Here is a 27,053-nt window from a genome sequence, read left to right as displayed (position 1 = left end):
CCAGGCATTTCACAGAAGAAAAAACACGTAGGCATGATAGATACTTGAAAAGAGGCTCAACCTCATTCCTAATTGGGAAAATGCTCATTAAAACCACAGTAGGGGGGGCGCCTGCGTGGCTCAGTTGGTTGAGTGATTGCCTTCCGCTCAGATCATGATCCTGGAGTCCTGGAATCGAGTCCCGCATCAGACTCCCTGCTTGGCAGGGAGTCTGCTTCTCCCTCTGACCCTCCCCCGTCTCATGCTCGCTCTCTCTCTCTCTCTCTCTCTCTCTCAAAAATAAATAAATCTTAAAAAACAAAACACAGTAGGACACCACTGTATACCCACTGGACTAGCAAATATTTTAAGCTCAGGTAATACCCCTTCTCCACAGGTAGGGGAGGTAGAGAAGCTGCCCTGGGGGTGGGGGTGGGGGCGGGAATTGGTACAGACCACTTTGGAATGTAATATGGCATTATTTTTAGAGAGTTGAAGATGCAAGTGTCCATGACCCAGCAGTTACACTCCTAAGTATATAACTGAAGTTCTCCACTTGTGTGCTGAGATCACATATAATAATAGTTATAGCAGCACTGTCAGATTGAAAACCACAAAATTGTAAAAACGAAACAATATTTAGGGTTCAGAGTGTATGTAATAAATAAACCTATTTTTAAAAAGCAAACAAGGGAAGGATAAACACAAAATTCAGGAGAGTGGAAATGGGAAGGCGGTGGGAGGGCCTCGCAGGGGATGCAGGGTAATAGTAATATCCTCGTCTTAAACCGGGTGGTGGGGTGTAGGTGCATATTGTAGGGACGGAGACCGCGGTCCACGGCAGAGTGCATTCTGACAACCCAATATTCAACAAAGATTTAGAAAAACTCAGAAGCGTACATGAAGCAGTTTTTCCATGCGGTTCAATACCGAATGCTAATAATGCTGACCTTAAGTTTCTAGAAAAGTTTAACATATACAGCATTTTTTATTTAAGAAGCAAAAGAGATAAAATGTTCTTATCCAGGAAAAAAAGAAGAAGGAAGGAAGGAGGGAAGGAAGGAAGGAAGGAGGGAAGGAATGAAGGAAGGGAGGAAGGGGAAGGGAAGGAGGAGGGGAGAAAGAAACTAAGAAAAGTACACAAAAAAAGCAGCATAACAGGAGTGTGTTAGAAAGGTTTCCAACAAAAATGGTTAAAATGAAAAGTCTTCAAGTTCAAGGTGAACATTTATTTGGCCACAACTTCTTTAATCCTCAGTAGTGCTAACTAAGCCAGACGTTGCTGTAAGTAAAACCCCACACTCATTTCGGTCACTTAGTGGTTGGTTCTCTCTTTTTCAGATCCTGCTCACACTGAGAGATGAGCCGCAACCGCACGGAGGAAGAACCTGTTTGCTACTCCTGCTCCAGCAGGGGCGTGGGGCCGAAGCATCCACCAGCGCTGCAAGGGGTCCACGGTATTTTTTTTTTTTTTTTTTTTTTTTTTTTTGCTGCCTCAGTCCCCGGAGCCTTCAGGCAACAGTGGCAGTAGATTGTTGCCAATCAGCCAATCCAGATTTTTACTGAGAGGACGGGAAAACACATCCGCTGGGTTTTGACTGAACTTGGTAGTGGGGACGTTCAACTGATACGTTATATACCCCATCAGAGCACACATGTATCTTTTATCCCTTTTACCTCCCCCCCCCCGCCCCCAGCAAACCGGCTTAGGCTTCCTCTGTCCCTTTCCTGCTACCACACAGAGATGATATAAAAGAGGCTCTTTGGCTATTTGCATTTCGCTTCCTCTTCTTTTCCAGATTGCAATATTAAGCTTTACTTCCCACAAGCCTAAAATCCCAACATCATCTACCAAAGTTGTTCTTCCCTTTTCCGAGGGGTCGGGGGAAGGGGGAAGCATACATCACAAGCTTCCCAGAGAGTGGAACAAAGTCGGTGTGCTGCTGACCACATGAGCCGTGGTAAAGGCATCCTTTGGAATTACTGATTTCTAAAATTAATAAAGTAATTCTATTTTTATTTTCTTTTTTTCCATTTACTAATTTCCCAACAATCAGTATTCACAAACAAGCCTGAAGTGGGACCAACTTCCCGTTTTCTTTCATTGCTGGGCAATTTTTTAAACTACATTTTAGAAATGTGAACTATAAAGAGATGTTTTCTTCTTCCGTTTGGTTTCAGCAGATCGTGGGTCCAGGCTCTTCCCCATAGGCAGCTCCTGAACCTGGGAAGCTCGTATGTGCACATGTCTCCATTATCGACCTGCCATGGACAGGTCGTCTAGGGGTCCTCATCAGAATGAGGTGGCACAGCCCCCCTAGATGGCTGTCCACTTGACCTCTGCCCCCTCTCCTCACCTTTCCCTGGTCCCCTCTCTGGCTTCTACTGAAGAAAAGGTTGAAAAGTGGGCTGCAGAGCCTGACTGAAGGACTGACAGCTACCCTGGGGATTTACTGGGGGAGGATCCAGAGTCTGGGTTTTTCTACAGCAGGGTACTCTAGACTCAGCATTGAAACCCCAAAGGAAAAATGACACCCAACAAGGCAGAGAGAAAAGGGACTTTATTGACTTCTTAGTGAATGCAAACAGGTTTGAGCACACGGAAGCATTTTGTTTGCTTGTGAGGAATGAAAACTGTCCCTTGAGGGAGGGGAGAGATTGTATTCGTGAGGTTCCTGGGACTTCTGGTTAGTAGTTTGAGGACCATCTTAACTGTTGGCTAACTTGGTTGTGAATTGGTTAGGAGACAAATCAGAATTCCTTCATGATTTCCCTGGTGATGGGTAGAACCAGGAAAGAAGGTATATGGGAGACGCCGCATAAAGAATCATGTGAGGAAGGGCAAGAGGTTATGAGCCCAGGAAAAGAACTTTGAGACCAACTGGACTGCTTGGAATTGGCCTAGGTAACCATTAGAATTGGGTCCTCAGGCTCATTTCTCACTGCGCTCCCCACGTGCTTACCGGCTGTTAAGACCAGACTCCAGATCTCTCCTTCATTTAACCAAGTACTTTCATGTCATTTTTACTGGTATTGGACTTCTCTTGGTAATAAACAAGACCGATCATATGATTCCCCCCTCCAGCAACGGTGTCATTTCCAATATCCCTCCCTCCCCTCCCCCAAAACAAGTGTGTATCTTTTCAGACAGACAGACAATGGCTCAAGTTTCTGTAGCACCTCTAAGTGACACGTGGAATGGAAAGGCTGGACTTCAGACCCCCGCCCATATCTGTATCTGCTGATAAAGATAAGAATAGAGCTCTCATATAAAAAGGACATTTGGAATCACAGTGTGTTCTGTTTTTTTTGGGATACTTCAGGAAACATAACTCATTGCCTTGCTTCATTAGGATGAGCCACAGGCCAACGTTTTAGTGATGTCCTATGAGGTTGGATAAGAAGGAAGGTTTATTCTGGGGTCAAAAAGATTATTCCCTTCTTTCCTAACTAAGCCTTGAGGAAGGACCCAGTGATGTCAGATAGAAGACACTGCTGCTCAAAATGTAGCTTTTCGGCAGCCTGGACCTTCCCCAGGCCTGAAGATATCTCTAGAGCTATAGCCTGAAATTGTACATTTTTTAAAATCGCTTTTTATTTATTTTTTTTATTATGTTCAGATAAACACTTGGGTGTTTCTCGTGCCCACTGAAACTTGAGAATAGCTGCCACAAGTGAAGAGACTCTGCAGCTTAGGATAGCACTGGCCCATGGCCAAAGGGCTGGGCACACTGCATCCCCTCTCTGGGCCCGCTAGCTCCCTTGGGTAAGATGGGCCACAGTCCCAGCAGCCATGATTTTAGGGCAGGGATACAGCCCCCCAAGTACATTGGAAGTAAATGGGTGCCACAGGGGATGAAGCCTGAGAGAGAAGCTCTTAGAATTGGCTGGGCATGGACAAAGCAGGGAAGAAAGTCTTGACCAAACTCAGGAATTCAATTCGGGAGAATTCCAGAAGGAGCAAGCGCGCGCGCGCGCGCGCGCACACACACACACACACACACACACACACACACACACACACACACACACACACACACACACACACACACACACACACACACACACACACACACACACACACACACACACACACACACACTTCAACCTGCAAATTTTAGCTTCAGATAGACTTTTTCACCAATGGTAAGGTGATCTCAATAGAGGAACGTGTTTTTTTGGGAGCTGCTAAATGGTTCCTCATGCATTGCAGATGGTTGCTTCAGGTGGACATTAATATCACAGAATTCTGCATTGCTCTGGGATCTGCGCCCGCAAACAAGAACTATGGGATTGTACTTCCTCGCCCTCTCCCATCCCCAAATCACTGACAAAGGGGTTCCTGGCAAGTTTACCCCGGTAACAGAATTAGCCTCATCTTCTTCGGCCATTTACCACAGACAGTTTCTCTAATTCTCAACTGATTGGGAGGGTGAGATTAAATTTTCAAAAATGATGATGTTCGTAACTTAGAGGGCATGTACAAACAAACACATTTCCACAGGCAAGGGTTCACCCCAAATGATTTTTGCCCAGAGTTAAATGTAGGGCAAATTCATACAACTTTCTGCAAATCTGAGCCACTGCCTCTGTGTGTCTGAGAACAAAATACTCCACAAGAAGGAAGGGAACACAAACAGTTCAGTCTTCTCAAATGGCAGAAGGCAGGACAGCGTCCCACTGTCCAGGGTACTCACACTAAGCAATACATTCGCTGTTCGAGACTCTCTGCCCCAGGTACCAGTGACCTCTGGTTAGTAGACATGAACGTGGGATTAAGAAAAGAGTAATCAAGGATATTTATCCAGTCAGACTTACACCTTAGAATAGGCTTTTACTGTTCTAGAGACAATCTTCCAGAAGATGAAATGATCCAATATTCCCCAAAAATATTTATTCATACAAAGATTTTGAGAGTAATATTTGTATTTGTCTTTATAGCTCAGTCTACGTGTCTGGGGCCAAGTCATCGTGTGGCGCATGTGCGACCTCCCCGCACGCCTCACCCCGTTCTAGCACCTGCTTCCAGGAACACCAGATGGACACAGGGTCTGGGGTGAGGGGATCCCTAATGCCCCAAGACTGCACAGACCCCAAATCCAAATATGTGCGCCCGGACCTGGAAGGTGTCTAGCCAGATGTCCGAGGGGAAATACGATTGAGGAAGAAGGCGAGAGGAGGGACCCAGAGGGCAGACAGGAGAGTGTTCATTCCCACCCTCTGCTTCTGAGTTCAGCGTATCCAGATGGCCCCATAGAGTTGACGGCCCGGGAACTACCTTCCCTGGATTTTTCTCCCTGTAATGACCCTTGGTGCTGTTGACTGATGTTGAGAGGACAATTTGCCAAAATAACAGATTCGTCCTTAATCCAGGTAGTAGGAGATACAATTCTGGGACTTTGTCTAGGCAACCTGTCTGAAGGAAAATGCTTGCCTTGTATAATGTAATCCCGATTCCCTAGAGCAGGCGTGGGGCAGCGCTGAGCACATCTGACCTCAGAAGTGTCTTCCGGCCTGGCGCTGTCCCGGCCGTTCTCTGCCCTTCCTCCTCCCTAGGGTACCGCAGGTCCATTGCCGCGTGATGCGTCCCGTGTCGGCTTGCTACCCCTCTTCCTCTGTCCCCACCACCTCCAACTACGTCACAGAAGATCTGTGTGTTCTGAAGAATTGGGCCTTCCCCTAACCAAACCCACACTTTCTGTACCACAGTGATTCTCAGAGCCAGCACGAAGGAGAAATGTCCCAAAAGGGAACTTCCGTCTCAGCCATCTGCCTGGAGCCGAAGGTTGGGGGCTCCAGGCCTCTAGGTGAGGTCTGTTGCCTTTGTGTTTCCCGAGGAGCAGGCGGTCAGGCGGTGGCAGTCCTCTGTCCTCTCTCTCTGTCGCAGGCAGGGTCTCAGCTACACTTACAGGACTTGACCACCATGTTAGACAGCTGTTCCACCTTGGGGGTCCTCCCAACATAGTACAGGATGGTCAGGGGCTCCAAGTCCTGGGGCACACAGCAAGGTGAGGCAGAGGCTTCAGGATTCAGAGTGTTGTACAGTCCCAGCACCTGGGGAGGACAGGTCACTTAGAGGGCGGCAGGCCAAGCCTCAGGCCCAGAGCCCTCTCGCATGTTCTGGGGGCTGCTCTTTCGGTTTGGGTAAACACCCGTACTCGAGTGAGCATTATCAGGGTAAGCTGAGAACAACTAATGGGCAACTTTAAACAGATCATGAAATATTCTCTGCTGTTAAGAAACACTCCTCTACTGGTTTTGCTAGCTCTAACTGGTCGCTTCGGTGAGAACTGATCCCATTGAACGCTGCTTTGGGCCATTTAGTAAGCGCCAGAGTGTGCGGCCCCAGACAGCAGGCAGTTAAGGGTGAGCTGTCAGGAGCCATGTTTCACAAATGGCTGCCCTATTTCTGAGTCCCCTTGAGGGAAAGAAAGGCAAGTGAGTTTCAGAGGCCTGACATCCCCCCCCCCCTCGCTCCCCTTCTCTTCCCATTGTTTCGTATTAGCTGCTTCTGTGTGCTTTGCATGGTCTTTCAGAATGTCTTTTCTATATCCAAGAGGCTGGAATTCCCAGAGTCCTTCCGCCAATGGCAGAAGCCTTTCTGCCCCAACATCCCTTGCTAGCTGTGTGCGCACATCTCTGACCTATAGGGTGTGCTGGGACAGTGAGTTAATTTCCAGAATGGCACAAAAGCTTTAGACAGAACAAATAAAAAGGCTGGTTGAAACCGTGGAGGAAATTTTAAAGGGCAGAATGTGGCAAAGTAGAGTCGGGCCAGGGTGCCAAGATCAGAACCTTCAGCAAAGGGATTTTACTCGCACCGGATCATCATTCCCTCATTCACCATTCAGTCCTCATGCATTCGTGTGAATGTGTCCCACATGGCGTGAGCACCGCTCCATACCGTGCTGTGGGTTGTGTCCGCGCTGCGGAGGTAGGGGCAAGGGCCGGAGCAGAAGTTGGCGTAGTAGCCCTTAGGTTCATGGACCCATTTCCAGCCCAGATCTTGTCGGAAGTCAATGTAGAGAGGGCGCACACAGCAGTTCTCCTCCAAATTGCTACAACAAAAAAACATTTATAGACCACCAACCTGAAGGAAACCACCAATATGAAAAACTTCACCAACGGCCCTCATATTTGTACCTGGAGTCCTTCCTGGTCATCCTAAGAGGTGGCCCTAATCAATGGAATCCTAGGTTCCAGTGCATTGAGCAGTATATACCATAAAAGCATCTTCTTGTGTTGAAGACCATGATCCCAAGAACATAATAGGCAGATACAGATGACGCATAAGGAGGAGAAAAAAGGCAAAGGTGGTCCTGCCCCCTTTTATATCGTAGATCAAAGCAGAGACATGAATTGCTTCACATAAAACCAAGCACTGAATGTTCTTAGCCAGCTCAGCTTTGTTGAGGGTGGTTTTATTGTTACCTTCCTAATGAGCACGCAGCGAGACATGAACTCTAAGCTCATGCAGCTTACATTCTACAGTAGACTGCTTAGACCAAATCTAGAGGCCGTCGAATCAAAACAAAGCGTATCCTTCTGTTAGACTCGTGACTCACCCCAAGTGTGATCATCAGGCCATTTCAATTCTGTTCCCTGCAGAAATCCATTTGGCAATAACCATTGCCAAGTGGGCATCTAGCCTGTACGTCAATGTCTGCTGCGACCTAGAACTTACTACTTCCAAAATCTGGCTTCTTGTAGGTTCCATGGGTGAACCATGGCAAACATTCCGGTTATCTGTCTATTCAAAAGCCATTCCTACCTCCCTTCTCCCTTGCCACCTCCCATTACAAAGTCTAGACCACCAGATACTCATTTTCCTGGCCTCTCTTGCAGGGAGGGGTGGTCATGTAAGCCAGCGATGACCAATCAGACATAAGGAGAAGTATGCAGGGGGTAAGGGCAAATTCTGGCAAAAACAGTTGATTCTTTATAGAAGTCACAGATGGAAGAGGAAAGCCACCAGCTCTGCCTCATCCCCCTTCTTCTTGTCATGAACACAGGCTACCCGGAGCGTTAGCAGTCACCGTTGACCCTAAGCAAGAAGATGAAAAGCAAGCCAACGTACTAAGCGTGGCAGACTGCGGAGGGAGAGCCTGTATTCCCAATGGCATAATTAGGCAGCCAGACCAACCCTGAGCCTGCTGCTACAGGCTTCTTGTGAACAAGAAATCCTCTGTGGTTTAGGCCACTGTTCCCTGCGGCCAAGAGCACCCATTCCTAACTGATTATGAGCCATACAGAACGAGCCTACAGGCCAGCCTTCCGACAGTTGGCGGCCAACTACATTACCTCTACTACACCTTCAACCTCGACCTCCCTAGTGCACTCAGTTGCTCCTTATAAGACATGGTTTTAGGTCTAAAAATTTCCTAATTCATTCTCCCCAGCTCCGTTCAGGCATCCCCTTCTCCAGCCAAACTGACCGATTCGTGTTCCTTCCTTCCTCCCGCCTCATCCCTACATGCCCAAACCTCACTCATCTGCACCCTTCTGAAGCCTTCCCTGCATCCACAGATGAACTTGTTGCTCCAGATTCTTAAAGCACTCTATCCTTCGGACCTTCTCGTAGATGTGGTCGTTTTCTACCTTTAAGTAACTGCTGTGTGTGCTTTATCATCCCTGCCCTCTCATAAATGAGGAACTAAACTAAATAAGAGAAGAGGCTCTTTCTTTTTCTCTCTTCACAGTGGCTACCTACCACTTCCGAATTAGTTCATTAATTTCTCCAGCTCGAATCCCCCTGGCACGTGGAGACTGCCCTATTTCCCCTCACCCAGGAGCATCCTTGGACAGTTCACAGGGACCTGAGCACTTCTTTCATGGGAAGCCCTGCATTCAACTGGTGCAGCCCCTCTGGAAAACAGTATGGAGGTTCCTCAGAAAGTTAAAAATAGAATTACCCTACGACCCCGCAATGGTACAACTAGGTATTTATCCGAAGGATACAAAATACAGATTTGAAGGGGCACGTGCACCTTGATGTTTACAGCAGCATTATCAACAACAGCCAAACTGTGGAGAGAGCCCAAGTGCCCATCGACAGATGAACGTCTAAAGAAGATGTGGTGTATCTATACAGTGGAATGTTACTCAGCCATCAAAAGGAATGAAAGCTTGCCACTTACAATGACATGGTTGGAGCTAGAGAGTATTAGGCTAAGGGAAATAGTCAGAGAAAGACACCATATGATGTCACTCATATGTGGAATTCAGGAAACAAAACAGATGAACATATGGGAAGGAAGGGAAAAAGAGAGAGAGAGGGAAGCCAATCATGAGAGACTCTTCACGATAGAGAACAAACTGAGGGTTGCTGGAGGGAGGCAGGTGGGGGATGGGCTAGATGGGGGATGGGCATTAAGGAGAGCACTTGTATGATGAGCACTGCGTGTCGTATGGAAGTGATGAATCACTAAATTCTACGGAAACCAGTATGACACTATATGTTAACCAACTAGAATTCAAATACACAAAAAACAAAGGAAGTTCTGCATTCATCTGCCCCACACAAAAACACACCGTAGAAGTACTTTACAAAACACAATAACTACAGAGAGGCTTCGGCCAAGTCTCTGCGATCCAAACTGTCTTAGCAACACTCTCCTCCTCATTTGCTTCAGCCAGGCCCTCACAGAGCTGGGCTGTGGAAAAATGGGGGCTTCCAGAAAAACAGGAAGACGTGGGTAAGAGCTTTTAGATCTTCTTTCCTGGAGATGGTTGTGACTAGCATCCAGGACCCCCCCAGTTGGCACAGCTTCGGCCTGGGGACTGAGCCCCTGAAGGCATACAGTAAATGCTGCCTCAGGAGTTGACGGTCGTGAGTGGGCCCAAGCTCACCGGAAGCAGTAATTGGTGTCCAGGGCCCGCTTCTTCCTCTGCCCGCCCTGGCCTGGGTTGTCCAGCCGGTGCGGGGGAATCATCATGAGGATGAGGTGAGGGTTGTGGTGGTCCTTCTGCTTCTTGAGGCGCCCTAGATCCCCACGGCCATGATCATCCTCACTGTCCACACCTGCAGAGGGGAAGAAGGAGGACAACCTCCTGTCTGAGGAGGGCAGAGTGGAGGCGGGCTTCCTGTGGCACCCCGTCACGGCCCTGCAAGGGCAAGGCATCACGCTCATGTCAGGCTGCAGGAAGCGGAAGGAGAAGACCAGGGAGAGGAACGCACAAGACACCTGGGGTCGGATCCCCTCATGACTCCGGCGTCTAAGTCGTCCAGAGAGCAGAGAGCCCTTCCCAGATGCTTCCTGGGATCTCGGGGCCGAGAAGCTTCCGTGAAACACCCCAGGCAGCTAGCTAACACATTGCTTTGGGCTGTCCGTTTAGATTCCGAGACTTAGAATCTTGGGGTGTGAGTTTCCTCGTATGCTCTGAATTGGTCAAGAAAGCCCCGAAGTCCTCCCTATAATGTGAGGCGTCTCGGTTTAAGATGCCTTTAATGGGAGCCGGAGGAGCTAGATTGCTTGCTTAATCATTAACGGGCACATGCGAGAGTAGTTTCAAGGTGTTTCCACTGTAACACTCAGAGAAGATACCAAGGAATGTGATCCACAGATTTAGCACACAAACTCTGCGGCTGGTGGGGAGACCCTCCTATTTCATCTGGAAAGGACAAGACTGAGGACTGAATTAGACCGAGTCTCAACTAAAGGAGATCTATTTTGTGACAGGCAATTGCCTGCTGTTGTCCATCTCCACCAAGGGCAGGAACACGAGGAGCTTAATTTACACAGTGACGGAAGGGACTTGGACCCCACGAAGGCGCACTAGGACCATCAGACAAATGGGAGGCCTGGATCTAAAATTCCCTTTTCTGAGAATCTTTATGAACAAGATAACTATTTACAGAGTGGGAGGATTTCGTCCTGACCTGGCCTGTAGCTAAGGACCCCAAAGGTCTTCTGAGCTCTGAGGTTCTGTGATTAGGACGTCAAATGCTTGGCTTTAAAAAAAAGGGAGGGGCCTGAAGTCAGGCCCACGAAGGGTAAGAGGTCTGCCCAGGGCTGGCAGCCAAGAGAGGGGGCACCTCTTCCCAGACAAGCCTCTGACCTCATGCTCTGGCGTGCTTGGTTTGATCTTGAGGAACCACCTGGCTTTGGGTGTGCCTCAGTTATCCAAAATGGGACTATTCAAGGAAAGAGAACATCCCTGAAATCCAGAGACTGTCCAGAGATTGAGCGTCTTAGAAACAGACTGGAAAACCAGAAAAGACTCTCAACTATTTCTCCATCTTAACACAAATACCCTGAGCCCCAAAGCAGTCATTCAAACCCAGATGACTCCTGGGTGGGGATCCCGTGGCCTCTGTAACATCTGGAAAGTTCAGGAGTCAGGACACCTGTATTCCTGGTCACTGCAGTTCCTTTTTTTTAGGGAAGGGGAAGACGACTATTTGTTGAGCATTTGTGGCACTGTGTTTTACATTTGTTATCTCATTTAATTTGCATGATAACCCTCCGAAAGTTGTATTCTCATCTCCGTTTTAGTGACTGAGCTCAGAGAGGCAGACCCGTTGGCCTCCATGATGCACCACTCTTCCCAAGGTTACACTGTCTTCCAGATGCTAACATACTCTATCAACTGAAAGTCACACGCCTTGCCTTTAGAGCAAAGCAGAATTACTCCAGTATAAAATAGTTGGCCGTCTCCGTGAGGGAGTTCGGTTGCTTTTCTTGGGGCCTGGTTGGGGTCTCCTGTTCTGTCTTGCCTCATCAACCGCCCTCCACCTACTGTATACCATCCATTTTGTTACCTTTGAATTTGATTTCCATCACCTCATGAATGTTTTCCAGGATGTCTCCATTGGGCTGAAAGGTGTGACATGGACAGTGAATGCTGATTTCCAGACCTAAGTTGGACTCTGCAAAACAAGACGTGGAATCAGTGAGAACATTCTTTATGTGATGGGGAAGCGTGCCCATCACCGTGCACGGTTGGCCAGGGCCTCTGCTCCCACAGGCAGTCACAGGAGCTGAGTAATGCTGAGGGACACAGGAGACAGAAGGTGCCAAAGCTCGAGTGGACCTCCACACGTGTTACCATACTGCAGGTGTTTCTGTTACGTATGAATAACCGGATAAAGGCACAAATTAAGGGGCATTATAAAGGAGAATTTTCCTTTTTTTTAGAAGATTTATTTATTCGAGAGAGAGCAAGTGTGCGAGCGGGGGGAGGGGCAGAAGAAGAGGGAGAGAGAGAATCTCAAGCAGACTCTGCTGAGCGTGGAGCCCGACGAGGGGCTCGATCTCAGGACCCTGAGATCACGACCTGAGCCGAAACCAAGAGTTGGACGCCTAACCTACTGCACCACCCAGGCGTCCCAAAGGAGAATATTCATAGTCATCTATTTTCAAAGGATGGTATTGGGAAAAAAACTGTCACCTGCCTACGTGAGGACAAAAGAATGAGGGCACAAGAAGGAAGAAAAACAACCACCACACTACCTAGGTGTTTGTTGGGAGAGGAGATACCCGAGCCAAGCTGCTGAGGCAGGATGAAATGGGAAGCAGGGGAGGAACCGGGAGAGGCCAGGGAAGGGGGCTCACTGAAGAACTTTGGAGCAGAGAAGCTGTGATTCAAAAGGCCACGAATTCCACCAGATGGAAGGAAGATGGCAGAGTCTGAGCCATAGGATTAGAAGTCAGGAAGCAATGCTAGAGGCAAGGTCACCGGCAGACAAACAGCCAAATCCGTCTATGGGGAAGATGCCAGCCTCTCCGCCAGGGCCATGACTATGGGTGTAAATGGAGTGGTAGTTTCCAGAGGACAGAAAATGAAAATCACAGTTACGTTTGGCCATATTTTCCTTAAGGGATAAGGACAGAATGAGGTCAAAGTTACTTGGAAGTTTCTTCTCTGGGAATCCCTGTTCAGTTAATGGGGAAGCTGGAGACGTGGATGGCTCACTGGGGGAAAACGAGCCACTCAGGAAGACCGTTGTGAAATCAGAGCACAGGCCGGAGGAGATGGCCAAGGGCCAAGGGCCCGGATGACACGAGCTCGGAGAGAACCAGCAGGAGGAAATGTGGAGATGCCAGGGTTTGCTGACAGATTCTCTGGTGCAAGAAGGCCAGCTGGGGCCCTTTCTCCTATTGGTGGTGTTTGCGTTTTACTAAAATTGGGGAAGCAAGGAAATTAGTAAAACGGGTCGAGTAAAGTGGAGGGAGAAAAGGAGGAATAAGAAGAGACACATTTGAACTGAATCCAGAAGTTTTGTGCAGGGAAACTAGGAAGGGTCTGGTATCATGTCAATTCTGGTGGGTCAGACTCAGCTAGGGAAGCTCTGATGACCCAGAGGCAGCAGCAATCTGTGCTGTGGGAAAGGTCATGAGGAAAGGACCCTTCTGGCTTCAGGATCAGCATCTCAGCAAGCTGATCGATTTACTGTGCCCCGGGCCACCCTCGTTCTGTGTGAGCATCCAGCCCTGGGACCAACCTGAGGTCATCTTGAAATCTGGTGTCATCAGGGAAAACCCCAGAGTTTTGCAAGCCAGCTCAGCACCCTTCTCACGCACAGAATGCCTCAAGCCCAGGGGTTCTGGTCACCATTAAGCAGGCCAGGATCCCTTCTTCCATAAACTCCAGAACTCAGTCTCATCCGTCCTCCTCCAAACCAGGGCAGCCTCTAGGACACACTGATGCTTGCTGAGCTTGAAGATTTCGGTTCCAGAAGGTTAGCTTTGGTGGGGAGCGAGGGGGCTATGATAACAAGGAAGCCGATGCCCAGCCAGAGAACAAGAAGTAAAAAGAGACGGAGTCAGGGGAGTATCTTCTTCCTGGTTGAAGGCCATTGAAAGAATGAACCGGGGTGGCTGAAAAGGGCTGCAGAGTGTACTTCCTATTACCCAGAAGGGCTCAAGCGAGGCCAAGGGACTTGTCCTGGTATGGACAAGTTCTGTGATTCTGTGAGTTAGAAAGTCAAGGTGCAAGGGCACCTGGGTGGCTCAGTCGGTTGAGTGTCTGACTCTTGGTTTTGGTTCAGATCCTGATCTCATGGGCTGTGAGATCGAGCCCCACACGGGCTCCACACTCGGCAGGAATCTGCTTGAATATTCTCTCTCTGCTCCTTCCCCTGTGCATGCTCATGTGTGTGTGTGATCTCTCTCTCTCTCTCTCTCTCCCCCTTCCCCCCGCCTCAAATAAATAAATAAATCTCAAAAAAAAAAAAAAATAGAAAGAAAGTCAAGGTGCAGACACGTGTTGGGGACAGTTAGGGTTAGGGGACAGGTGGTAGTGTGAGATGGCGGCCTGGCTTGGCCAACAGGCTCTGTGTAGGTAGAAGACTCAGTGACGGCAATAGTCACCAGCATTTGTTGAGCATTACGTGTTAAGCGCCGCTCTAAGACTTTACGTGCTGTAACTCATTCAATGAGGCTTAGAGAATTCAATGGCTTGCCCAAGGTACCCAGCCAGTAAGTGGGGAGAGCCAAGATTCAAACACCTGATGCCTGAGCCACACCCCTAACTGTTAGAGACAAAGAGGGACAAAGAGGGGGCAACAGAGACCACCAGGGAAGGCGCCTGGGTTTTCCCAGTGTCCCGGCTCTCCTGCGCTGTGATGCTGGCTGCGCTCCCTCCCCGGGCCGCTAGGGGGTGTCTGGCTCTGTACGGGGAGAAAGTGCAGACCATGAGGAGAAGCAGCACAAGGGTATGAGGACCTGGGTCCCCTAACTCTGGGTAGGGCTCCAGACAGTTCTGGGGCCCAGAAGGCAGGCTGGCATGCTGGTGCACAGGAGGCTCTCAGATGTTTGCTGAATGAATACAAGACCAGACATGTGACTCGGTTTCCCCATCAGTCCACACCACCAACTGCACCATTTGGAGTCCATCTGCTGCCTAGTTCGGGGCCACGAACTCTGAGGAGACTCACGAGCTCTGCATAAGTAAAGGTCTGTGTGGGATTCCCCTGTGCAAGGGGTGGGAAGCATCTGCCTAACTAGGAACTGAAGGTTCCAATGAAGAACTAACCTCAGAATTGGCAGCAGTGGGGATGGTGGGTGGGGGACCCACAGGTTTTATTACGAAATTATCTTTTTGATGTCTCAAGGAAGATGGAAATCATTCTCAGCGCAAACTTCTCATTGAGCTCTGCAGCTGGGAAAATAAGAACTCCTTCAAGTGCCCAGGGCTTCAAAGAAATCCAGGTGGAGCTGATCAAGATCAGACAGAGAAGCTAAGAGATGAATTTCCCCAGCCTTTCCTTTCTGCAGCCATGTCAGGCTCTAGGCGGAGTGCCGTCTGAGTCAGAATTCCCAACTGTGCTGCCGAAGGCACATCCCGGTCCCGTGGGTGCTCCTGGGCTTTTGCCTTTGTGCTCAGTAGGGGAGATGGGACAGAATTCCCGGGTAACCCTGGAGTTGAGGCAGGACCTCCAGCCCATGATCAGCCGGCTCGGCCGGGATGAGGGTTGGCAGACTCGGATGCCGCCCGACCCCGGGCAGGTCACATAAGTGAGCAAAGCAAGCCAGCGGATCATGCTCAATGGGGACTGCCAGCCTCACTCTTGGGGGAACAGCAGGGACTGGAGAGCCTATGGGGACGTGAAGAAGGCGGGCCCCACCTCAGGAGGTGGCCCCTACTCATCTCCCATGGATCGTCACCGGGAAATCGTCCAATTTTTCTAGAAAATCCAGAAGTCCAGGTTTTATGTGAAATCTCCTGACTTGAAAAATAGGAACTGTTGACCATTACTTAAATTTAAAACATCATGTAGGCCAGGCCTTAGTGCTTTAACACCAAAACACCAGGACAAGTTTCCCAAAATATCAAGGACAAGAAAGGACCCACCTGCTCCAGGGACTCTGGACATCAGCATGTGGATGGACTGTGCCCCCATGGCAGCTGATGACAGAATAAAATTCTGGGCAAGACGGGGAGAAGGAACAGATGGGCCCACCACAGGCACTCCCTCCCCACCGAGCATCAGTCCGGGCAGTACCCCTGAGTAAAGAAGGGCAGGAACAGAGACAGACAACAAAGCCCTATCATCTCCACGCCCACGGCTACCGCCCCAGCCCAAGCACAAGCCCCCACTGCTCTCATCCGGGCGGCTGCGGTGGCCCCTAGCTGGTTTTCCGGCTCCTTCCTTTGACTTCATGGCAACCAGAGGGGTCTTTTTTTTTTTTTTTAAGATTTTATTTATTTGAGAGAGAAAGAGAGCACACAGGAGAGTATGAGTGGGGGCAGAGGGGAGGAGCAGAGGGAGAAGGCGAAGCAGACACCCTGCTGAGCAGGGAGCCCAACATGGGGCTTGACCCAGGACCCTGGGATCATAACCTGAGCCCAAGGCAGACAGATGCTCCACCACCTGAGCCACCCAGGCGCCCCCAGAGGGGTCTTTTAGAGATACAAACCAAATCACCTCACTCCATATCCCATCCCTGCTTATAATACTGCAGGGTTTCTCATCACACATGGACTAGGTCCTCAAACCTGACCATGGCCTTACAGGTCCTAAGTCATAGGGCCCCAGCTACCTCTGGCACCCAGCTCACTCCATTCTAGACCATCAGCCTGCATGCCGCTGTCAGATCAAATCACACCTGCTACCGCCTGGGGGGCCTGCGCCTCCCCACCTCCTCTGCCCAGCACATCCTTATTCTCACCTTCACATGCTGGCCCTTCTCATCCCTCGGACTCAGTGCACACATTCCCGCAGGCAGAGAGCCTCCCTGAGCACCGTGTGCCGGACCCCACCCGTCACTGCCGCAGGGTCCTCTTCCGATGTCTTGTGCTCATCCCTGAAGTTCCCACTCATCAGTCTGTTTTCTTGGTTACTGTGTGTCTCTCCCATCGGAACGATAGCCCCATGGGAAACGGACCTCCCCGGTCTTGTTCACTGCTGTATCCGCCCCCTCAAGCCCGGCCTGGCTGAGGGAGCATTTCCATAAATGTGGGTTGAGTGAATGAATGGAGGACACAGTGAGCCAGTGGCAAAGCTAAGGTTTGAACCCAGATCTGTGACTCCTCTAGTTTTGTCCTGTTCCTTCTATATCGTGAACCACCAAGGGACCTTGAGGTGCGTTCCAAAATGCTCAGACTAAGAGTCAACCTACCTCTTCTCAAGAGCCACTCACGCACAGTGTCAGTGACATCAAAGGACAGCCACTCAGCGGTGCCCCGTGTGGGCAGATTCTTGCCGCCGATATAGCGCTGTTTGGCAATGTGCTCATCGGGCCGGAGTATCTAGAGGGCAGAGAGAGGATTAAGTACCCCGGGCCAGAACAAGCACCGCGGCCCCGGTCACAGTGCAGGAGGCCAGGTGAGGAGAGCAACGGGAAACTAAAAATTCCTGAAGGCTCCTGCAAGCCCCTCAGTTAACGCTTCACCCTCTCCAGGACAGACACAGATGGAGAGAGTCCCAGAAGGTGGGATTCACAACCAGGTCTGCTGATCTCTGCGGGGAGGGGAGGCCCAAAATGGTAGAGGAGCTGGCTCTCCCATTTGTGTGGCTTCTGTTCCGGGAGGCGCTCACCTGGAAGAGCTCGATCCTCTGCTCGCTGCGCTTGGAGCTGGGGTTGGGCACCCGCAAGACTCGGAATTCTGCTCGGAACAGGTTGGTTCCATTTTTCTCCACTGAGGACACGTTGAAGCGGAAAACCTTGGAGGTGATTCCTTTGGGGCAGACGGCCAGCTCATCTAGGAGATCAAGCAAGCGGGGAGAGGGGCAGTGTGAGTGAGACCCATAGGAGCCAATGTGCTGCCCATGGACACTCGCCAGGAGGCCAAGGTCCCATCCATGACCTCCCTAGAGGCTCGACAAGGCCTCAGGCCTAAAGGTAGGGACAGAGGTAGATCTTGGTGGCCCTGGAATCACACACAGGCCTGAGCCAGGAGCAGGGAGACCCGGAAGCTCCAGGACATGGCGCCAATGACTGGCCAGTCAAAGACAATCACCCCTCCTCCCATGGCCTCAACATCCCAGCCCGGCAGGCTCTCCAGCCTGCTTTCCTGCTCTTTTAGAAAACATAAGGCTCAAAAGATCGCGGCAAGTCCCCCGAGTAGTTTAATCGTCTCACAGCTGTTTGACCCATTCATGCGCTCGTTCCTTCAGGCATTCGTTCATTTATTACATGTGTATTGAGCCCATACAGGTGTGCCAAGCACAGTGCTGACAATGGGAAGCAAAAATGAAGAGCCGTGCCCCTGCCTTCAAGGAGATTCAGGTCCGGGGGAGGATATCAATACAAAGACCCACATAATGGAACCAGCAGGAAAGTGCTGAGGGCCTTTGGAGAAGCCCAGGAGTTGCTGCAATCCGATCAGAGTAGGGAGACAGCAGGGCGCACGTGATGCAAAGAGGTACCATTTGATCTGGGTCCTGCGGGAGGAAAGGGTTTGAGGATGGAGAGGGAGGGATTTTCCATGGAAGGACTGCAGGAAACACAGCAGGGAGGGGAGGAGGTGCATGTGTACAAGACGACCTGAAGCAACCAGGTGAGGGCCCCGCAAGACGAGGTCAGGACAGCCGACTGGGGCCTCCCCACGGGGAGGCTGAAATGTCAGACCGAGAGGCTGGATTTTATCCCATCAGCAGTGGGGAGCCATGGAAGATGTTAGAGCAGGGCAGTGACATAATTAACACTGTGTTTTAGACCCACTGAGGCAGCATCGCTATGGCAAAGAGCCCACATCTCAAGCCTGGTAGACCCACAGACGTTTCTTCAGACAGAGCTTGGCCATCCCTAGTGGCTCTTTTCTAAGGGTTTCTGTCCTTGACAGCCCATGCTATACCAGCCCCTGTCACCCTGCTGGCCTCTTCACCCCTGTCCACAGGACCCACGGCCGCAGATGTTCTTTGCCACACCTCAGTGCCCAAAGAGAAAAGAAAGCTCCTGTCTTTTTCTCCTGTACACTTCACAACCTCAAGGTCGGAGCAGCATTGACACCCAGAGAAAAACTTTCTACACAAATGGTAACAATAGCCAGAACTTGAAATTCAAGCTCAGAGACCCAGATTCCACACATAATGGACACGGCTGGAATGAGCTCATAATCACCCCGAGGGATGGTGTAGGAAGTCACGGACAAGGCGGGAAGGATCGGAGGCCTGGAAATAAGCAAATGCGCTACTGATCTTTAGGAAAGGATGAGTGAGTGTTTCTGGAAATTGCCATCTGGTGGGCCTGACACTGGTTCTTAGAAAATTAATGGAACAGATGTTAGGAAAACAAATGTGTGAATGCCGGCTAACGAAGCCCTGATTAATAACTGGCTTCAAAACACAAATACTGCCAACTATTCCCTAAACCGTGTCAGACAGAACCAGAAGGAGGCATCAGTGATAGCAATTTAATTGTTCAGCTTGCCAGTCTGGAAGGCTCTGGACACGGATAAGCGCGCGGACTGGCAACCCTCTCGAGCACCGACACGCTTGCTCCCTGAAGGAGCTGTCATCGATGCGGCTTCAGTTAGAACAGTCCCTCCAGTAACTGCTGAAAGAGGGAGTGGGGTGTGTCCGTGTTGCTGTGGAAAGGAAAATGGAATGGAAAACAGCACGTGCCCGTAAGCAGAGTCAGGGGGGGTCAGGACCGCGGGAGGCCAGGACATGGGGACACTGAGGAGCTAAGATGGTCTTCAGGACACTCTTATAACCATCCCTCTTTTGTTGCTCCCAGCCCATCAGTCAGATAGCTGTTCCCTCAGACGGACTCCTCTTGGTGGGAACTTCAAGGAGATTTCAAGAAGGAGGTGCGAAGGATCTTCTTTAAAAAAAAAAACAGAAACATTTTATTTATTTATTTGAGAGAGAACGCACAAGCAGGGGGAGGGGCAGATGGAGGGGGTGGGGGGCGAGAATCCCAAGCCGACTCTGTGCGGAGCGCGGAGTCTGATGCGGGGCTCGATCTCAGGGACCCTGAGATCACGACCTAAGCCAAAACCAAGGGTTGGGTGCTCAACCGACTGAGCCACCCAGGCTCCCTGGGAAGCGTTATTTCTTTTTCTTTTTCTTTCTTTCTTCTTCTTCTTCTTTTTTTTTTTTAATCACTGGGACCTACAAATTTCTAGCAGAGTTAGAAGGGACATTAGGGGTCATCTAGTGCAACCCTCTTCAGATGAAGAAACCGATGTCCAGAGAGGTCTTGACCAGGGCCACACATAGTTGATGCAAGCAAATTGACAGTAGCAAATAAAGCTCAAACGTACAATCATTAGTGATTACAACAGAACTGCCTAGAAGAGAAAAGAAAATGTAAATATAATCTTCTTGGTAATTAAATCCATGGAATAATGATGATGTTTTAAATAATTGGTGGAATGAGAGTGTAAATAAACAAACTGTAATAACACCACCTTACATTTCACGGAGCTTTTCCTAACTCATCTGACCCTCTAACAATCCTTGAGGAGAATGAGAATAAGTCAAATTGACCATTTTACAAAGGAGAAGAGTGATTGACTTCCCCAAGGTCATGCAACTAGTGGGTGGCAGAGGTGGTATTTGAACCCAGGTCTTCTGATCACCCCTCTCTTCTTAAAGTGGAGCCTCTGGAAGTTGGGGGGCACTAAGAGATCAAATAGTGGAGGCACAGGTTCACTGACAAAATGAAAGCTTCCATGGAGTGGGCCTACAGTTCCAACACAGGCCCAAGCAACAGCCCGTTCCTGCTCAGTTCTGGGGGTAGGCCATGCAGCTGCAGGAAGCTAGTATTATTGAGAGCTGGACTAGAGGGTCCACCTTGAAAATTACATTAGGGCCAACTTTTTCCACTATGCAAAAAATATATATATCTGTGGGGGCCATTTTCTCTTTTTTGCTATAGGGAGAGAAATATAAGCAAAGAATATTCATGTAGAGTCTTCACGAAAAACTGTGGAAACGGCTATGTTTCGACCATGCCTCTTAAAATGTTTTCAGCCACCAGGGCTCCTAGATGTGCCTTTGCTTACATGCATCCTTTCTGCCTGTAAAATCCTGCTGCTCCCAATGGCAGCATGCACACACCAGTGAGGAGCTGCTTCTTCACCCCAGCTGCACATTAGAATCACCTGGAGAGCCTTAAAAACAGATGATTACCTTGGAGTGGGTGGGTCCAGAGCTTCCTCCCCTCCCCCCCCCCCCCCCCCCCCCCCCCCCCGCTTTCTTTCTTTTCTTTAAAGATCTCCAGATGATTCTAATGCGTAGCCAGGGTTGAGAACCACAGTTTATAGTGCTCTGCAAAGGGTACCATGGCTTCCAGATGTTCTGGAAGTTTGAGAAACGACACTTCAGTGATTTAATCTTTAAATAGGTTGACCTTTAAAATGTATTAGACATGCAGTTTGGCCAATGCATCATTTAAAAAAATTTTGAATTAGAAGCCCATCAATATTTTAAGCCCAGGTTAAAGGTGGGAAATTTCACAAAAAAAGCCAGGTTTTCTGCGCTTCTGGGAAACGGCAAGGTCTAGTGAAGCAGGAACCACATTCCCAAATTTGGAAATCAGCAGGAACTGAGCAGTGGGTGCCTTCTTTGACCAGGGTGTGGGCGCTTCCGGCTCCCCCCACCCCCCCATTGGCCTCCTACACACCCTATTCTCTCCTCAACCCCAAGGCCAAGTGCCCCGTGCGCTTTGTCATGGTGCTGGCACTGAGGCTTTTCTTCCGGATCCTTTGCATTAACTGTCTAGCCTCTGTGGGCACTTGTGTTTGCAGCCCCTTAAGGAAAGGTTTTGCCCCAGTACACTGAGTGAGTCGTAAGCTTCAGTGGGCTTAAGAAGCGGACCCCACCCACAGATTCTGATTCTGTAAGGGTGAGGTTGGGCCTGGGAAGCCACATGTTTCCCACTCACATAGCCCCTGGACTGTTCTTGGAGAAACACTGACCTAGCGTGCAGAGGGCATTGGCACTGAGAACGAATGAGTTCTTGGGATACGAAAGGTCTTCTGATTTTCAGAATGAACACAATCTAAATGTAGCCTCCAGGAAAGAAAGGCCAACATATCAAGTTTTCTCTTTGCTCAGGATCTCTGGGTTTGCTGGCTGTCTTCGCACCAGCCTCGGATGGAAACAAGAGTCTCCCGCCAGCCATGGATAATTACAGGCCAGAAGTTAAAATGACACCCACACTGTTATCTTGATAACAAGGATGACAAAGGAATGGAGAAGGCTGTGTCTTTCCCCGCCACGGGTGTCAGAGGGAGTCTCTACACAGCCAGCTCCCGGTGAATTATAAAAGGATTTACAGAGGCTTCCCTTCCGTGCGGAGACTGTTGAATCATCCCAGATATATACACAAAATTGTTTCAGCTGCAAGAGCATGTGGAGATTATCTCTGACTTCACAGATGAGAAAACTGGGCTCAGAGAGGTGACCGGTCCAATGCCACCTGGTGTGGCTGCTTAACCAGCTTAAGGCTCTTCATTAGATAAAGAAAACCCTTCTGTTGAATTTGGGAGAACATCTGCGGTGGTATGAGTCTCCTGGCCAAAACAACAGGCAGAGCTCAGAAAGAACACACCCAGTTGGCCCTGTGTGATCTGCCCCCAGGGTTACCAATAGCTCCTGCCCACCCCCCACCCCCTGCTTTGGTCCAATATGTGATTTATTCATATTGTAAGTCAAAGTCCTATTGAAGCCTTAAGGTTAAACGTGGGGCCTGAAATGTTTATTTTACACACCGGCATTAGTGCCTAACAACATGCATTCTGCCGGCAGAATGTCTAGGTTAGAGTCCCTGCTCTTTGAGGCAAATTACTTCACTGATACATGTTTCCGGTTCCTCATCTGTAAGGTAGAGAATCGGGGTTCCTATCTAAGAGGACGGAGCCAGAGGATGGGTTCTCTCCCCTTTGCCCTTTCCCCTGCCCCCCTGGAAATTACTCCTTGCCACATTTTGCTCTCCAGGCTCCCCTATCTCCCTGAGCCACCTCCTGCTGTCACTTCCCGCTGAGTGCCTGCCCACTGGGTACAGAAGCAGACTGGCAGTGACGAAATGTGGAAGGGAACGCGATCTCATCACTTCCCCAGAAGCTCTGGCCCCCAGACCCTGCCAGCGTCCTGCCACAGACCCAGTGCCCCTGCTGGCCATCCCTCATGAGCTCAGGACAGGCTTCCCTTAGGCTAAGCCTCTGAGGATGCCTTTCTGCTCCTGCTCAGCATCTGCCCACTGCCTCCTTTTAATTAGTGTGTCTTCTGCATCTGCCTCTCTGGGGCTGGCTCGGCATCTGACCAGCTGCAGGGCGGGCCCAAGCCATGTCTGCTCCGCCTCTGTGTCACCTCCAACAGCTGCAGAGAGTCTGGGCCTGCTTCCTGTTTGCACCTGCAAGCCTCCACAGCATCACCCGTGTCCCACGGGGCCCTGGCTCCTCCCCAAGATCTCATACAGCATCTTGCTTCCTGGGCCAGATTTGCCCCCAGCCTGACCAGGCTCTGCGGCCCCAGGGCCACCCCCACCCGCCCCAGTTGCAAGGCACTGGTGCCACCAGCTAAGCTGCCAAGCATCCGTGTGCCCTTGCCCTGGCTTTCCCCAGGGCTGCCCACTATATGCGCCCTGAGTCTCTGTACAAAATCGATGTCCACTGGCACCTGTATGCCCTTGCCTGCATCTGGCCCATTCATTCTCTGCTCGGGATTCCAGACTGGACGGGCCCCTAGTGACTCAGCATCCCTCCTCCCTGGGACTCCACCTCCTGACCCGGATCATTGAGGTCCGAGCCCTTCTCCCTCATCCTGGACTCTCTCCAGACCTCTCCTGTAGGCCTCAGCTGTCCATATTCGTGGCCACTGCGTCCTGACTTGGTGGTTGCCCAGGGGTTGGGGGGGTTTCAGCCATCCTGGTGCTGGTGCCTCTGGGACCTGTAGGCCCCCAGCAGACCCTGAGCCAGCCCCACCTGGAGGATGCCAGGGAGGGCGCCTTGTGACTGTACTGTACCGGCTCTGCCTCCTACTCCGGCTTCCGCCCTACACGGTAGCCACATCCTAAGGCAAGGCGCTCCAGGCAGCCACAGGAAACGGAGTGGGAACCCCTCGCCAGGAACCACGGGCTCCTGGAGCTGGCCTGGGCCCGCTCCCAGTAGGGCCTTTTCCACCTTCAGCTAGAGCTGCTCCATCCACCCACCACCTCTTCCTTCTCTTCAGCCGGGTTCCTTTCAACCCCTGGCCCCCCTCACTCTGCCCGCTCCCTTCCACCCTCCCGCCCCTACTCCCCACTGGCCAGGTGAGCCTGAGAAGAAGAGGTAGTTGGGGTGGCGAGGACACCTGCTGGTAGGAAAAGCAAACAGAGCTGCTCCCAGAGTCCCTGGCCCAGAGTGGCTCACATTCCTCCTTCTCGGGCTGTCAGTTTCTCAACATCTGCCAAATCTCTCTCTCTCTCTTTCTCTCGTATTGAGGTTTTTTAAATGTCCGTTCAGTAAACACACATGACTCCCACACGTGTACAAACACACACAGAGACATCTCACCCAGAAGCCTCCCAGATTCTCAGCACAGACGGGAGCCTCCTGGGAGGACACACTCCCAGACACATGTCCTCTCTGCACCCACAGCCACACCTCCCACCCACTCTTCCCGTGACACGCAGACACAGAAGGGCGGCCAGCAATCATCGACACGTCCAGAGCCACAACCCTGCTCTCCCCGTGTCCACAGGCCTGGAAGCCGCCCATTTTGAGCCCATGACTCTGTCTACTGTACAAAGCCCAAAAGCACATGTACGTGTGAACAGAGGTGCAACCGTGCTCACGGCTCACGTGGGTCACGTGTGTGGCACTGACCGACGGGCCTGAACAGCAAGAGGCTGCCCCTTGCCTGGGCTTGGAAAAGCTTGACAGACATGAATCTGGGGTAGGTATCCTCTTTTTCCCAAGAACTGGAAAAACTAAACCACAGACGTGTCACAGCGAGTTGCGAAACAGGGGAGAAGACCCAGGTCTCCAGACTCGTGGACCCAGAAGGGCTTTCAAGAGAGCTGGCCCTGGCCCTCCGTGGCACCCGTCCACTCACAGTTACCTAGCCCGTCACACGTGCCAGCACACAGAGGTTAACCGGACAGCACAAGGTAATTCCAAAGTAAAACCAGTCCAGGTTGTGATGCGAGTTCAGCAAGCCACTCGACCCCAGGGCTCCCGGCCTCCCAGAAGCCAAGCCCCCAACCCCCAGCTCTGTCTCCCTCCCCACCCACCCACCCAGGCCCCAGCTGTGCCTCGCACCTCCTGAGCCTGGGTGTGGGTGAACCCAGGGCACCCCCCCTCCCCCGGCTCAGAGGCCACCGCTCGGCCCCTCTCTGTGGGACACCCTCCTGCAGTTCAGACCCTCTGGAGCAGACACCCCAGAGAGAATTTGGACTTACTGTGCTCCGCCAGCCCCTGGATCATGTCGAATTTATGGATTTCTTTGGCATAATACTCCGACTCGGTGTTTTCCTGAGTGCAGCTGTCCTCCCTCTCCCCCTGCATCTCCTCCAGCAGCTCCCGGGTGCTGTTGTAAAGGGCCAGGACCTGGTAGGGGACGTGGGTCATCACCGATGGCTCGGGGGGACTGGTGAGCCGGAGTTTGCTCAAGATCTGTCCCCTAATGGCTTCCACCCTCTTCTTCTTGATGTGGCCAAAGTCCAAGGTGGTGCAAGTGGACAGAGAGAGGCTGACCGTGGCAAAGTTCAGCAGGGCCAGGACCACCAGAGCCCTTTGCAAGTGCATCTTCATGCGCAAGCTGGGGAGAGCGGCTGGGGGGGGGGGCGCTGCTGCGAGGCCCGGCGAGGAGGAGACCCCAGCAGTCGTGCAGAAGGAGGGAGGAAAACCAGGCGGCCTCCCTAGATCCCGAAGACTGAGGCTTGGCAAGAAGGTGCATGAACTCACTGCACTGCGAGAGCTTCAGGACTTCCAGGAAGCACTGGCAACCCTGAGCGCGAAGACGCCGACTGTGTGCCTTGGAGCTCTGGGTCTCTTCTCCATGTGTCTAAACAGGTTCTGCGGGGCTCTGACTCCCAGCAGGCCAGGTGGAGGGCAAGCAGAGGGCTGGGAGGGGTGGCAAGGCAGCTGGGAGTGGGAAGGGAGCTGGAGTTTTTCCTTAGGTAAAAATAAATAGAGCGGATATCTGATATTGCCAAATGCCGCTTGGCGATGGGGAGAAAGTGGGTATTTTAAAGAAGGAGCAGGAGGACCATGGCTGGGTCCCAAAATCAAAATCCTCGCCTTGCCCTGAAGGAGGATAAGAAAAGAGAATGGAAAAGAAAAGGGGGAAAAATGTTTAAAAAAAAGTCAGATAGCCAGTGAGTAGGTGGGGAGAGGCAGGGCTGGGCTGGGCTGGCCCCGCTAAAGGTGGGGGCAGCGCAGGGCACGCTTGTCTCTCGGGCACACCATTCATGCTTTCTCTTTTGTTTACACTTCCTCGGGGGCTTTCTAAATGACTTTGTTCACGCTGCCTCTCGTCTTCATTGGCTGGGAAGTGGGGGTATGTGCAATTGGAAGGCAGGGAGGACAGGCCCCTGGAGAGCAGCCCCAATAATCCACTTGGACGCCCAAGGTCACCAGCACCTCGGCTTGTCTTCTCCCTCGGCCATTGCTTCTGTTCCCTGCTTCTCTTTACAAAAATAAAAAGGAGAAGAAAAAGAAAATAGCAGCCAGGTCCCTGCACGCCTGCTCCGGAAAGCTGTTATTCCTTCTTTCTCAGGCTTCTTCCCCTATCTCTCCCCTCTCTTGCTCATTCCCTTGGCCTTGGCTTTCTGCTTCCCTCCCTTCCTCTCCCTGCTGCTTCTCCCTCTCCTTCTCCCTCTCTCTCTCTCCCTCTCCTCTCCCTCTCGCTCCTCTCCCTCTCTCACACACACATGCACACACACTGCTTTCTCTATTTCTCTCTGCTGAAATTTTATACCTCCCTCCCATGACGTCTCGGGCCCGGGTGGGGGAGGGAGGGACCAGCGCACGCAGCCTCTTTTGCTGCACGATTTTAATGTTTTAAACAGGCACAGGAAAAGCCGAGCCCATTTGAAAAATACTTTGCGAGTCCTCTGGTTCGACGTGGTAACTGAACTTTTTTTCCCCTCTTGGAGTCACTCCTGCTACACGTTGACTGTTTTTCTGGAAAGTTACTCCGACGAATCCCTTCCCTCCTTCTCCCCCAGCTCCTTCGCCCTCTCGCCAGCTTGTCA

At 51.0% G+C, this 27,053-nt stretch overlaps 2 protein-coding genes across 14 annotated transcripts in view; one reads left to right on the top strand and one right to left on the bottom strand.

The window, feature by feature from the left end:
* Positions 1 to 2,552, top strand: part of TTLL5 (tubulin tyrosine ligase like 5) — a 276,731-nt gene extending 274,179 nt beyond the window's left edge. For 4 of the 12 annotated variants that reach the window (XR_003515953.2, XR_003515950.2, XR_003515947.2 and 1 more), the window contains 2 exons: positions 1,321 to 1,436; positions 1,779 to 2,552. Coding sequence is in view for 4 of the 12 variants with exons in the window: in XM_027572090.2 (XP_027427891.2) it covers positions 1,321 to 1,436; positions 1,779 to 1,791 (129 nt within the window). In the remaining 8 variants the exon portion in view is untranslated. Of the gene's footprint in view, positions 1 to 1,320; positions 1,748 to 1,778 lie in introns of those variants that run through there. The other 8 variants (XR_003515951.2, XR_003515948.2, XR_003515952.2 and 5 more) reach the window with 7 other exon arrangements.
* A 145-nt stretch (positions 2,553 to 2,697) lies between these two features.
* On the bottom strand, positions 2,698 to 27,053 carry TGFB3 (transforming growth factor beta 3). Of its 2 annotated transcripts, XM_027572102.2 has the most exons (8): positions 25,762 to 26,717; positions 25,257 to 25,404; positions 17,462 to 17,625; positions 17,043 to 17,172; positions 11,741 to 11,848; positions 9,829 to 10,000; positions 6,884 to 7,037; positions 2,698 to 6,033 (listed from the first exon to the last, which is right to left on the bottom strand). In XM_027572102.2, exons 2-8 carry the CDS (start codon positions 25,360 to 25,362, stop codon positions 5,875 to 5,877), a joined length of 993 nt encoding a protein of 330 aa, XP_027427903.1. In that variant the 5' UTR covers positions 25,363 to 25,404; positions 25,762 to 26,717; the 3' UTR covers positions 2,698 to 5,874. The 2 variants fall into 2 exon arrangements, with proteins under 2 accessions (XP_027427903.1, XP_027427901.1); XM_027572100.2 differs by having other exon boundaries at positions 25,257 to 27,053.

Source organism: Zalophus californianus, chromosome 6 (genome assembly GCF_009762305.2).
Source record: "Zalophus californianus isolate mZalCal1 chromosome 6, mZalCal1.pri.v2, whole genome shotgun sequence".
In the NCBI taxonomy this organism is placed as follows: Eukaryota; Metazoa; Chordata; class Mammalia; order Carnivora; family Otariidae; genus Zalophus; species Zalophus californianus.
Note: the sequence above shows the minus strand (reverse complement) of the source record. Positions and strands in the feature narration are given on the sequence as shown.